The 13,067-nt window shown below is 35.1% G+C and overlaps 1 protein-coding gene and 1 long non-coding RNA gene across 2 annotated transcripts; one reads left to right on the top strand and one right to left on the bottom strand.

The window, feature by feature from the left end:
- Window positions 1–2,332: 2,332 nt before the first annotated feature.
- LOC121778493 lies at window positions 2,333–4,123 on the bottom strand. Its single transcript, XR_006045677.1, has 3 exons — window positions 4,073–4,123; window positions 3,463–3,532; window positions 2,333–2,754 (listed from the first exon to the last, which is right to left on the bottom strand). It is a non-coding gene; the product is annotated as an uncharacterized LOC121778493 (long non-coding RNA).
- A 1,110-nt stretch (window positions 4,124–5,233) lies between these two features.
- Window positions 5,234–11,936, top strand: LOC121779236 (LEAF RUST 10 DISEASE-RESISTANCE LOCUS RECEPTOR-LIKE PROTEIN KINASE-like 2.4). Its single transcript, XM_042176554.1, has 6 exons — window positions 5,234–6,090; window positions 6,571–6,606; window positions 6,790–7,844; window positions 8,587–9,313; window positions 10,309–10,341; window positions 10,568–11,936. Exons 1-6 carry the CDS (start codon window positions 5,823–5,825, stop codon window positions 11,677–11,679), a joined length of 3,231 nt encoding a protein of 1,076 aa, XP_042032488.1. The 5' UTR covers window positions 5,234–5,822; the 3' UTR covers window positions 11,680–11,936.
- Window positions 11,937–13,067: the final 1,131 nt, after the last annotated feature.

Below are 13,067 nucleotides of genomic sequence, written 5' to 3'. Positions count from 1 at the left end.
ACTTGTGTGGAAATCCTATAATTTGTAAATGGTACCCCAAATTATGTCAACTTTTTTACCAAAGATGAGATGAAAAGACTTATGAGGAAATCCACTAGGAGATCATATATATATTCCATCTAAATAAAGTCATGCACCACTTTATAATTTAATTTGCTGGTCAATATACCATGTGATATAGTCTATGATCAGAATTTCCATATTTGTTATTTTTTCTCTTTTATTTCTGTTCGAAATGAGGTCTGGTTTAGCGCACCAAAATTAAATATGTAAATATCTATATTGATTGTCATCAAAATTTTGTAATTCTTTAGTGGGAATTTATGTGATTGATTTTACTATTATTTTTCAAACATATCAGGATGCAACATGGATTGTTGTCCTCCATTTGTACTAATATTTTATTAGCAATATTACAATTTTTACATGTTACATATGGAGTAGTACTATTTACAATAAGAATTAAGAATAAATTGGATAGTTAGTCTATGATCTGCTTAATCAGAGTCTTCTAAGCCCATATATGCAAAGGAACAAGTACTAAAAATAAGCCCAAAAAGCTTATCACTATATTTTAAATAAGCCCATGTATGGAAGATGTGGCCCATTATAATTAATAAGCCCAAAAAGCTTATAACTATTATTCGTAAACATATTAGTACTATGTTTTTATTCTCCATTGACTTATTTATTTTATTTCTCTCTTTTATTTAATCGTCATCCACTTAATTGAGTAAACACTACTTTCTTAAATTCCAATTTTAAAAAATAGTAGCTAGACAAACTTGGAACAAAAAATTAAGATGATCAATTATACTAGTACGAAATAAATTTGGATTGCAAGGCATATTACAACTAACCCTACTCAAAACAAGTACTCTGATATACTCCTACAAAACTTAATCTAAAGAAAAGAAACCAACAAATCTAACATCGGCCACCACAACCACCCATCAATACAGACCAAACGAGATAACTCATCCCAAAAGACTAGCCTGTTAGGAGAGAGAGCTCATTTAGTCTATATACCCCACATCAGTTGTTCTCACGACCGATGTGGGAATTGAGTCCGTAACAGCCCTCGCGATCTGCAGCAGCCCCACCATCTCCTCCTCGATATCCCTGTACCGCATGAGCTCCAGGTCGAACACCTCAGCCGTCCACTCCTCCCTCACCACGGACTGCACCTCTCAAAGATGGTAATCGAGAGAGGAAATGATTTGCATATTGGCGAAAGGAATTGGGAGTAGAAGATGTTTGTATTGCTTGATTGATTAAGGATTTACAGCCCCACAATTTATAGGGAAGTCTCCTCCCTATCTACGGCAATTACAATAATTCTGTAATCAATCTATTCTAGGAATTAATACAATGTAATCAATCTTAGTCTATCACTGATTTTTTGCCTATATATCTCTTCTTATTGTAAATTTTATACAGTGAAATCTTTGGCCTTAACATCTCAGCCAAACTATGTAAATACATATTGCATCGAATCTTATTTCTATTGCCAAACTATGTAAATACATATTGCATCGAATCTTATTTCTATTGTTACTAGGATTTTGGATTGTTGTTTTTGCCTACATATATCTCATGTTATTATAAATTATTATTCAAAAATTAAATAGTGAAATTTCTGGCTTGATATGGTCACCAAAATACATATTGCATGGAATTGACTAAAATTTCATCTGTGTATTTCATGTTCATGATTACTTATATCGATTTCCTAACATTTTATAGCTTGTGGAAAAGTTTAGTGAGAGAAAAGTCCATGGAATATACAGTTTCTGATTTTTGATTGGTTTAGATTTAGATAATTATCTGCCCAATACTATCGATGGTCTTCCTATAACACATTGATTTCCAAGTCAATTAGAGTACAAAATGGTTTATTCTCCCACTTTCTTAATTCCTTTATTTATAGCTTAGTAGCCATTCTACAGTGTAATCAATTTAGTCGTGTTAGCCCATTTTTTTTATATAGTTTATTCATCTTTGTTCTACTACCAACACTTGCAAGTAGACAACACGATCTTTAATGCAGTTGCAGTAAAATATGAGAAAGATAGGAAAAAGTAGTTAAAATATTATTAAAGAAAATGAGATCTACTATATAAATAAGTGAAAATTACTAAAAAAATAGAAGATAATTGATTTAGGTGAACTATTCAAGATAGAAAAACAAGACATTTGATTATGGACGGAGGAAGTAGTTTTTGTTTCTCTCATGAACATGCAATCATTTGGGAATCCTTCTGCTCTTATTTTACATGTTTATATTACTTGATTACTGAATCCTTATGTTTAATGAATGTATCTCACACAATTATTATAAAAATATGTATAATTACGAATTTAAATATAACTATTAGTATAATATAATTACATATACGAGCTCTATGTGTAGTTTAGCAATTTAATATAAATATATACATATATTCCATTCGATTGTGCTCTTGTACATGTACTCCCTCCGTTCCATCATATATAGTTGATGCGAAACTTTTCGGCATAAAGTTTAAGAAAATGATGGCTGTACGACAAAATTCCGGCAGCTGAGAGTCGTGATGGGGCAATTCCTGGAGAATGTTCCTTGACTCAGTTGCCTGTGAAGTCTGATGTGAACACGACTCAACTGTCGGAGATGCTGACGTCTAGTTTCAGTTTAGAGTGGCGTGTGTTGGAAGATTGTGATCGATGCTACCGGGGAGGGGGCCAGTGTCATGCAGACAACCGGAACCAGTTCTACTGCAAAAAAACAGGTATTCTGTTATGCTCATTGCTACCTGTTATAATTCAATCTCAGAATCAATAAACAGCTTGCGTGGTTAGATCATAAAGATCTCATTAACAAAAGTTAATGATCCGGCCTGCAGATTGATCACAGAGTCACAGTTGATGGCCGTGATTCAGAACTGCGATAGCCTTAGGCATTAACCACTCTACTATTTGGCCAACACACAAAGCAACTTCTTACGTTGTGATTCAGTAGTACTAATGTTATCATGTACTAGCATTCTAAGAAAATTCTATTTGTGGATTAGGAGACTCTTGCAGATCTTGATTATGGCCGACCACTTCAAAAATAACATTGCTTTAGTAAATCGATAAACCAATAACTAAGTTGGGGCGTGTTTAACATCAAGTCTTATGCACAAATACATTCCAAGTCAATTGTTATCTATGAGCCACCACTTGATGAATTGGTAAAACTAAACTCAAGATGATTAAATTAATACCATCAAGAGGTGGAGAGCTAGAATTTCAGAAGTCTAAAACTCTATTTTTAATTATTACTGTAGAATTATAGAAGTATATGTTTAAATGTTAGAAGTCTATCAGTCCATCATTAAATATTATCTTTACTTCATTGTCATTTTGATAGCCCTATAAATAATCCCTTTAGGCTTGAGAGGGAAGTTGAATTTTGTGTTCAGTTTAAGGATGGTAATTTACCGTAGGGCCTCGTAGAGATTGGCCTCGCAAAAGGATTGTGTATCAGTATCTATTGCATAATCCATTCCATCTGAGTTCAATAAAATACAAAAGTTAACCATTTTAGTTCAATAAAATACAAAAATTTCACTGTATCTTATCGATTCTCATATACTTTTCATGGTGGAAAGAGCAATCTCTTTGTTTTTTATACTATAACCGCCCCTATTTCCATTTTTGTCTGACCCTTAAAATTCAAAATTTTCTGATTTTAGGAAACTTTTTTCCTTTAATGCACAATCTCCACTAACAATGCTTTAAAGAGTTTCTATTTTTTAAGGATCGAGGTAATATAAGTTAGAATGATCAGTATCATTGAAAAGATCAGTTTTTTTTATCAATTGGGACTTTCGTCGAACAGGTGGAATGCAAAATTCATATGTATTGTGGGCAAGAGCAGATTTTATTTCGCACGAATTCTAGTTGATTTTAGTAGCAATTCATCAATTAACAAAATTAGAGAGAAGTAATAGAAAATCTAAACAAAATAGACAATCACTGTAAATAACAGAGACAGCTCAAACAAAAACCCAGATTAATTCCCCAATATATTAAAAGCAGGATAAGATACCTTGATGCCAGAAGCCTTTGCCCAAGAAGTTGCAGAAAGCTAAACAATGAGAAACGATCCTAATTGAGAATAGTAAAACCGAATTGAATGGATAAACGGACAACTACTGGGCCAGCCCGACGGCTTCTATTGGTGGGCTGTTAAAGATTGGGCTCGAGCCTTACCCAATTGTTTTAATTAGTACTCCATCTTGGGTAAACTAATGGAGATTGTCCAAGAATGGATCGGAAATTTATTGGGATATTGGTCTCTAAAATCATCAACTTTAGACCAATTTAAAAGTTCGTGGGAAATATCAAAATTTGGCCAAAGTTCATGATTATAGGGACCAATTTTATTTGCTATATAAGTTAATCTAGACTCTAGAGTCTTATTGCTTTTATTTTATTTTGTTTTCTCACTATCTTCGTTTTCAATCTTTTTAGACTCCTTTTAGAGTTGTCCATCCAAACTGTTTCTATGTAGTTCGACACATAAATTTCTAACACTGTTTAAGAGTATTTATACCTTAAAATCACAACAATTTCTAACATTGCCTAAAAAGGCACAAAATTTTCCAACAATGATTTTATTGAAACTAATCAAACTATGGCCCTACATTGAATCGAAATGCCAAAACTCCAACACTTGCAAAGGTTTATACGTTGAATTGCCCTTCACCGATATGCATCACTCCATATGTGGACTTTAGTATACTCAGTCAATCGCAGTCTCCATCACAAAAAACCATTACTATAAGTAGCACTAGCATATTAGAAGAAAGATCAATATTTGAATAAAAGACTTGGAAAGAATAAGCTCATCATTAATCAAGATTATAGGGATTTGTCTTTTGATCTCTACCACTCCTTTGAACCTCTTCTTGGAATTGCACCAAAACAACACAATAAGCATCATATCTAACAAAATAAGGAAAAATGGAAAAACCATGTTTGTTGGTAGAAAATTCATACTACTTGACATATGACTATTGTGACGCAAGTACAAAAAATGCAATCCCTGGTTCATATCTCCAAGACCAAGTCAATTACCCAATCACACCATAGATTCCATTCCAAATTTAACATGGCCATGAAAAAAAAATCCCATCCCAACTTACTAAACTAAAAAAACAACAGTCACATAACTAAAGCTTCTCTTCATCTTATTCCTCAAGAATTTAGACATGAACCTCCACACTCTCTCTTTCCGCACTTATCTCTCATCATCATCATCTCCTCGAAAATATGCGACGCCGCAGAATACCGATACGAAGCCTGTGCGCCGGCAAATTGCCGCAACGGTCCCAACATAAAGCTTCCCATTTTTCCTTCCATCTCAACAAAGACAACAATCCTACTGCGGCTTCCCAGGCTTCGCGATCAACTGCAGTAGCACCGGATTTCCACTTCTCCGCCTCTCGGAAAACGAGTATGTAATCGAAGACATCTTCTACCACAACCAATCTATCTGCGTGGTTGACGCCGCAGCGCTGCCATCATCGAATTGCTCTGAAATATTAAGCCAAAACACGACTCTCCCCGCCGGCATACTTAATTACGTCGGCGGCGAAGATTTCCTTGTGTTTTCCGGCTGCAAAAACGTGACGGACGAGCTGCTGAGGTACCAGCTTGCCTGTCATGACTTCAGCAATGACTTCAACAATGCATCGTGTCCCGGCAACGAATCATAAGCTGCCATCAACTTTGGCGAGTCATGGCCGTACGACAGCAACTTTGTGCCCAGCACCGCGCTAATATACAGGTTGGCTATGTACGGCGGCAATGGAAATTTGGGGAGAGCGGCTGGCACGTGTGAGGAGAGCGTGGCCGTACGTGCGGAGTTGAACGAGGATGAGAGAGGAGATGAAGTGGTGGATGTTGCGGCGGTTTTGCGGAGGGGGTTTGTGATGAATTGGACGGCGGCGAGTGATTGTAGTGCTTGCCAAGAGAGCGGCGGCCGCTGCGGCTTTGATGAGAGTTCTTACCGTTTTATGTGTTTCTGCCGTGACCGGCCGCGTTCTAGGAGCTGCGGACCAAGTGAGTCCTACTTTTATATATTAATTTCATATAATAAAATGTTAGCGGGAATGCGTTAGTGGAATACGGGGTCCACTACCAAAAATGGTAAGAAGTGAAATGAGACAAATTTTGTGGGACGGTCGAAAATGAAAAAATGTGACAAACTTTCAGGGACGGAGGGAATATTTTATTGACTTCATACATCTTTTAAGTACGTTTAGTTGTGTTTAAGTTCAAGTCTACCTTCATTTTTGTTTGGTTACAAACTCATCCCACATTGGATGAATAAGGGGAGTTGGAAGCAATATATATATAAGTGTTGTCTAACTCTAATTAGTTTGAGGTTTTTTGGTAGTTACTCAAAAACAATATCAAACTAATGTGCAACTCCGTTTAACTACATTCATTTCTTGTCATCTTTCATCTTTAATAGAGTATATGTTCTTTTTTATTGGAAATGGAGAATTTATAGAATAATAATGTTGATTTTCTTTGTAGGAAAAAAGATCAGATACAGTATATTCTTTTTCATAGGTATGTTCCCATCATCAATACTTTGCTAAGATCTCTCCAATAATTCATAGTAATAACTGAGGAAACCTGTATCAGTTTCTTCTACCCTGTTCTGTTTACTTTATGCTTGAATGTGGTCAGCATACTTTTTCAGTTACATTCTTCTAAATTCTTTAAAAGTAACCAAGTTTTTTTGCTTGACAGGTGGTCCTATGGCCACTCTGACATCCTGTGTGATAGCTGTATATGTTTTCATCCAGAGGAAGCATGCAAAGGCGAAACAAGCGCAAGAAAAAGACATCGAACGCTTTATGAAAAGCAACGGAAATCTTGCACCGGTTAGATACAAATACTCCAGCATCAAGAAAATGACGAACTCATTCAATAAAAAGTTGGGGAAAGGAGGGTTTGGCAATGTTTACAAAGGACAGTTTCCCGATAGTCGTCTTGTAGCAGTCAAAGTCTTGAACGATTCAAACAGAAACGGGGAAGATTTCATGAACGAGGTCGCTAGTATTAGCAGAACTTCCCACGTTAATATTGTCACGTTGTTGGGGTTTTGTTTTGAAGGTTCGAAAAGAGCTCTCATTTATGACTTCATGCCGAATGGTTCTCTTGAAAAGTTCATTGGCACCAATGCTTCCTCGTCGCAAGATTCTGGGTTGGGATGGGATAAAGTGTTTGAGATCGCTCTTGGGATAGCTCGAGGGCTTGAATACTTGCACCAAGGTTGCAATACGCGGATTCTGCATTTGGACATCAAGCCTCAGAACATTCTTCTCGATAAGGACATGAATCCAAGGATTTCAGATATTGGGCTTGCTAACTTGTGTCCAAACAGATCAAGCATAGTCTCTATGATGGGGGCAAGAGGTACAATAGGGTACATTGCCCCTGAAGTGTGTTCGAGAAACTTCGGAGAAGTCTCTTACAAGTCTGATGTGTATAGTTACGGAATGTTGGTTTTGGAAATGGCTGGAGGAAAGAAGACCATTGATCCAAGAGATGTAGATATTAGATGTGAAATGTACTTCCCAAATTATCTCTACAAGGAAGTTGAGGTCAATGCAGAAAGAGCAGTGAATGAAGAAGCTGAAAGCCAAACCTTGAAGAGAAACATGATCATTGTTGGGTTGTGGTGCATTCAGACAAAACCCAAGGACCGACCATCGATGACGAGGGTGGTAGAAATGTTGGAAGGGAAGCTTGGATCATTGGAGGTTCCACCTAAACCTTACCTTTACTCACCACCAATATCAGTACCATCCTATCCAACTTTTGAATCTATCTAATATTTTGCTTGAATATGGCAAGTTATATGAAAAATGTAGCATTAGTGGAACTTCATCCTTTTCGAAGAATTTATATATCCATGAATATATATATACATTATTATATGAAAAGCTGAGGAATGTATTCGAACCGTTACGTTTAAGAAATTTTAGACCCGACCTGATTCCTGTTATTACTAGGATTATGATTTGCTGTTTTTGCCTATATATATCTCTTTTTATTGTAAATTATATCGATAAATTATAGAGTGAAATCTCTGCAATGCATCTCTACCAAACTACTACATAAATACATATTGATATTGCATTGAACCCAATTTCTATTGTAACTAGGATTATACGCTGAAATTCATGGTTTGATAGATACATCAAATTAGATAAACAATAAATGAATTTATTTGGTTTATGTTCGTGATTATTTATGTCTATTTCCTAACAGTTTCTAGCTATTAAAAAAGTCTTAGTAACAAAAGTTATTGGAGAATATATATAGTTTCTGAATTGTGATTGGTTTAGATATAGATATCTATGAGCACAACCAAAGTTGACTAGGTCAGTCTCAGTTTCGTCCAATACTATTCCTTACTAGTGCCCAATATAATCGATGGTCTTCCACTAACACATTAATTTCCAAGTCAATTAGAGTACAAAATGGTATATCCTCTCACTTTCTTAATTCCTTTATTTATAGCTTAGTAGCCTTTTCTAGAGTGTAATTAATCTATCCATGGCAAAAACTAAAACCAAGATTTTGCTTTTCTTACTCTCATGCAATCTCTTCCTTCCCAAAATTGATTCCAAATGTCCAAAATCTTTCTCATGTGGGAATCTAGGCCTCTTGAAATTCCCTTTCACCACAAGTAGCAATTGCGGGTTATTTTTGGTTGACGGATGTGATTCCGGATCACCCCAGCTTCGCCTGAGCCACGAAAAGTTCGGGCTCGAGCAAGGAGAGTACAACTTTGTCGGCAACAATTTATCGACGAACGAGCTCACAATTTTGGACGGTTCCCGCCAAAAGAGCTTGAATGACAAGAGTTGTAACTTTTTCCAAAATCTTTCCCTATCTCAATCCCCCTTTGTTTCATTCACTTTTTCCCCTAATATCACATTTTTCACATGCTGGAATTCAACTATTGATCCAAATGTCCAAGATTATATACAAAACCACTACCACTATGCTAGGTGTCAAGGCCCCCCAACAGTCTATTATAGAAACCCAGGGCAGTATGTTCCAACCAATAGTAGTATTCCTGCCACGTGTTTGATGGTTAAGTTACCAACGAAATCGAACCGAGTTACTCACGATCTATTTGATGAGTTGAGTGCTGAGTTTACCTTGAAGTGGGATGTTTCTCAAGAATGCTATGATTGCTATGGTCGAGGAGGGCAGTGCGTTAGTGACAATTTGAATAAATTCAAATGCAGAGAAGAAGGTAACTATTTTATTTGTTAACAGCCAATATTTTTCTTTATAGGTTTTGTTATCCTTGTTAAACACCACCAGGACTTGGCACTAAATGTCATGAGTTTTAATGCAGAACTCGATCATCACATATATGAGCTTTTATGTGTAGTTTAGTAATTTAATATAAACATATACATATATTTGATTGTGTTTTCAATGGCGGATCTAGGTTAGATTGGGTGGGTCAACTGATCTTATCTCTAGCCCATGAGAGATTAAATTTGGATTTTGGAGTTACAATTGAGCTCACAATGCGTTAGCTCTACCCCAAATTTCATTTGGAGTAGGGGTTCACATTTGATGTGAGTGTTGATTTTTTTTTAATTATGTCCGACTCCACATAAATGTGTAAGATTAAGTGATTGATGACCAAATTATTACTATAGAGCTGTCAAATTATTAGTGGCCAACCCCAAAAATCTATTGGGCCTAAAAAGAAACGGCCCAACTCAAACGAAAAATTGGGCTAAGTGCATATTTCAGATAGGCCTCTCAATTCTATGAAGCCCTACAAAGTAATTTCAGCCCATACCAACCAAAAAGCAGCCTAGAATATCCGCTAATTTTGGCCCAGGCCAAACAAAATACTAACTCCGTCCATAAAAAATACACTAGTTTTACCATTTTGGGCCGTCCACCAATATTAGATCAATTTCGAAATATGGAAAGTAGTAAACGTTAAAATAGAGGATAGGCCTCGTAAAAGGAATTTTTATCAATATCTATTGAATAATCCATTCCATTTGAGTTCAGTATCCATCTCCATACGCCTCTTTTCTCTAACATAATCAAACCAAATACTTATTTCACTATATCCTATCGATTCTCATATACTTTTCATGGTGGAAAGCAGCAATCTCTTACTTTCTTTGTATTAGCTAGGTTTATCAGTATCATAGAAAAGATCAATTTTTTTGGTTGTTTCACCTAAAGTATGATGGCTAATGTTGAATTTGTTTGCAGGACATACGAGACGTAGAAAGATCACTTTTATTGGTATGTAACCAATGCTATGCTAACTACATTATCATCTTCAGTCATCCTCCTATTTCAATATTCTACTAATTATGACAATCAGTACAAAAAATATCTACTCTATTTCGGTATTTCCCTAACCCTAATACTTGAACTTGAATGTGATCAAGGATCATCATACTGTTTTCAATTATTACATTCTTCTGAGATTCATAAAAAAACATTTTTTTTACTTCAATAAGAACAGGTGGTGTTATCATAGCCTCTCTTACATTGTCTTTGATAATCGTATTCGTTATCATTCGGAGGAAGCGTACAAAGTCAAAACAAGGTCGTGAAGGGGGCATCGAACTCTTTCTGAAGAACAATGGGAATCCTGCACCAATGAGATACAAATACTCCTACATCAAGAAAATGACAAGTTCATTTAGAGAAAATTTAGGAAAAGGAGGATTTGGCAGTGTTTATAAAGGTCAATTTCCCGATGGTCGTCCTGTGGCGGTGAAAGTCTTGAATGAACTAAATGGAGATGGGGAAAGTTTCATGAATGAGGTCGCCAGTATTAGCAGAACCTCCCACGTTAATATTGTCGCGTTGTTGGGGTTCTGTTTTGAAGGTTCAAAAAGAGCTCTCATTTATGACTTCATGCCAAATGGTTCTCTTGAAAAGTTCATTGGCGACAATGCATCCTCGTATCAAGAATCTGTGTTGGGATGGGATAAATTGTTTGGGATCGCTCTTGGGATAGCTCGAGGGTTGGAGTACTTGCATCAGGGCTGTAATACGAGGATTTTGCATTTGGACATCAAGCCTCAAAACATACTTCTGGATGAGGACATGAATCCAAGAATTTCAGATTTTGGGCTTGCTAAAATGTGTCCGAATAGATCGAGCATAGTCTCCATGATAGTGGCAAGAGGGACAATAGGATATATTGCTCCTGAAGTGTTTTCAAGAAACTTCGGAGACGTCTCTTACAAGTCTGATGTGTACAGTTATGGGATGCTGGTTTTGGAAATGGTTGGAGGAAGGACTACAACCGTTGATCGAAGAGATGTAGATTGTACGAGTGAAATATATTTCCCAACTTATCTCTACAAGCAGATTGAGATGAATGCTGAAAGAGATGGTGATCTTGCTGGAGCATTGGACGAAGAAGATGAAAGCCAACACGTGAAGAGAAATTTGATCATTGTTGGGCTGTGGTGCATTCAGACAAACCCTAAGGACCGACCGTCGATGACAAGGGTGGTAGAGATGTTGGAAGGCAAAGTTGGGTCATTGGAGGTTCCACCTAAGCCCTACCTAAATTCAGCCCCTAGTGCAGCATCATCCTATTCAACTTCTGAATCTTTGTAGTATTTTGTTTGAATTTGTATGGTAAGTTATGTTAAATTTTACTGTAGAAAGTGTTGAGGGTCATTGTTTACTGAACAACAAGAATGCTCCTGCTTCCTTTTTTCTTGAAAAGGAAATATAGGAAGAAACAAGACAGGAAACGATGTCCATTTAAAAGTCAGGTTCATTCTAGAGAGTCAGAAATGGTTGCCAGTCACCGTTACATGGGAAGTTGGGAATTTATTATATTGATTCAATTCCAACTTTTGTCATTTCTACATCTTAGTCCTAGTCAATCAATCCCATTTTCTACAGCCTATTAAATTAGTCCTAGTCAATCAATCCCATTTACTACTCCCTGCTCCGAGTCTACTCGAGGAATACTAAGGTGACAATTTTATTTAATATGTCACAGCCATACATTTTTAACATGTGAAAATATATATTGCCCCAATTCCAACTAGATAAATAAACTATAGAAACACTCCAAATATAACCTCACACTATTTATTATAGGAAAAGTTTTTGCATATTCCATATATAAACACTACATATATACACATAATATAAATATTCCATTAACTGTTCATACATGATACATGCAATGATAAAATTGATTCATTTATACAATTAATGTGCAATCATAAAATAAATCAAGATAATATTTTGAATCTTTTCTTTTGTTAATTTAATTATAGTATTCATATAGATCTTGATTTATTTCGTTAGATTGACACATTAATTATATGAATATTATATATTATATTAAATTATAGAAATAGTTAATAATAATAATAATAATAATATGATAATCTAAAAACAACTTTTATTACATTAATCCTTTTTTTGGTAAAATGTAGTATCATATAAAAACTAACAAAATACGACATATGATTATTATATGAAATAGCAATTAAATTTGAAATTATATATAAAAAAACTACTACTCCTATAATGTAAGTGATCGTGATCCCCAATCGAAATTTTTAAATAAAATAAAACATGTAATAATTCTAATTGAAAGATATAAAAAACTCTCTTCCAACCACTAATAAAATACTCTATATATTATGTGTATAAACTCTCTTCCAAACAATAATAAAATATAGTATATTTTATGTTTATAAAATATATTACGTAATATAGTTCTAATTAGTTCTAGTAGTATTATTTGCACGTTCAAAATTAGTAATAGTTCTAATAAAATAAAATAAAACAAGCAGAAGTAGGCATTAATTTAAATTTTATTACTGTACTTTAATTGTATGACTACTATATAAATCAATTTTAACATTGCATATATGAACGTTAAGGGAGGGATCAATTGCTAACTAAATTAATTTAAGACCATATGATTTTAGAAATCTAGTGGCCTAAAATTTGCCATATATAATTTTTATTTTTATTAA

The sequence above is a fragment of the Salvia splendens genome, chromosome 19 (assembly GCF_004379255.2).
Source record: "Salvia splendens isolate huo1 chromosome 19, SspV2, whole genome shotgun sequence".
NCBI classification, from domain to species: domain Eukaryota; kingdom Viridiplantae; phylum Streptophyta; class Magnoliopsida; order Lamiales; family Lamiaceae; genus Salvia; species Salvia splendens.
The sequence above is the reverse complement of the archived record's forward strand: the minus strand, read 5'-3'. Positions and strand labels throughout refer to the sequence as shown.

Bases quoted from the DNA above. Each gene is read 5' to 3' on its own strand.
- LOC121779236 (XM_042176554.1), top strand. From the start codon at position 5,823: ATGTACGGCGGCAATGGAAATTTGGGGAGAGCGGCTGGCACGTGTGAG. The intron at 7,845-8,586 runs GTACCATCCTAT...AGCCTTTTCTAG, and splicing joins TTTACTCACCACCAATATCA to AGTGTAATTAATCTATCCAT. The intron at 10,342-10,567 runs GTATGTAACCAA...CAATAAGAACAG, and splicing joins TAGAAAGATCACTTTTATTG to GTGGTGTTATCATAGCCTCT.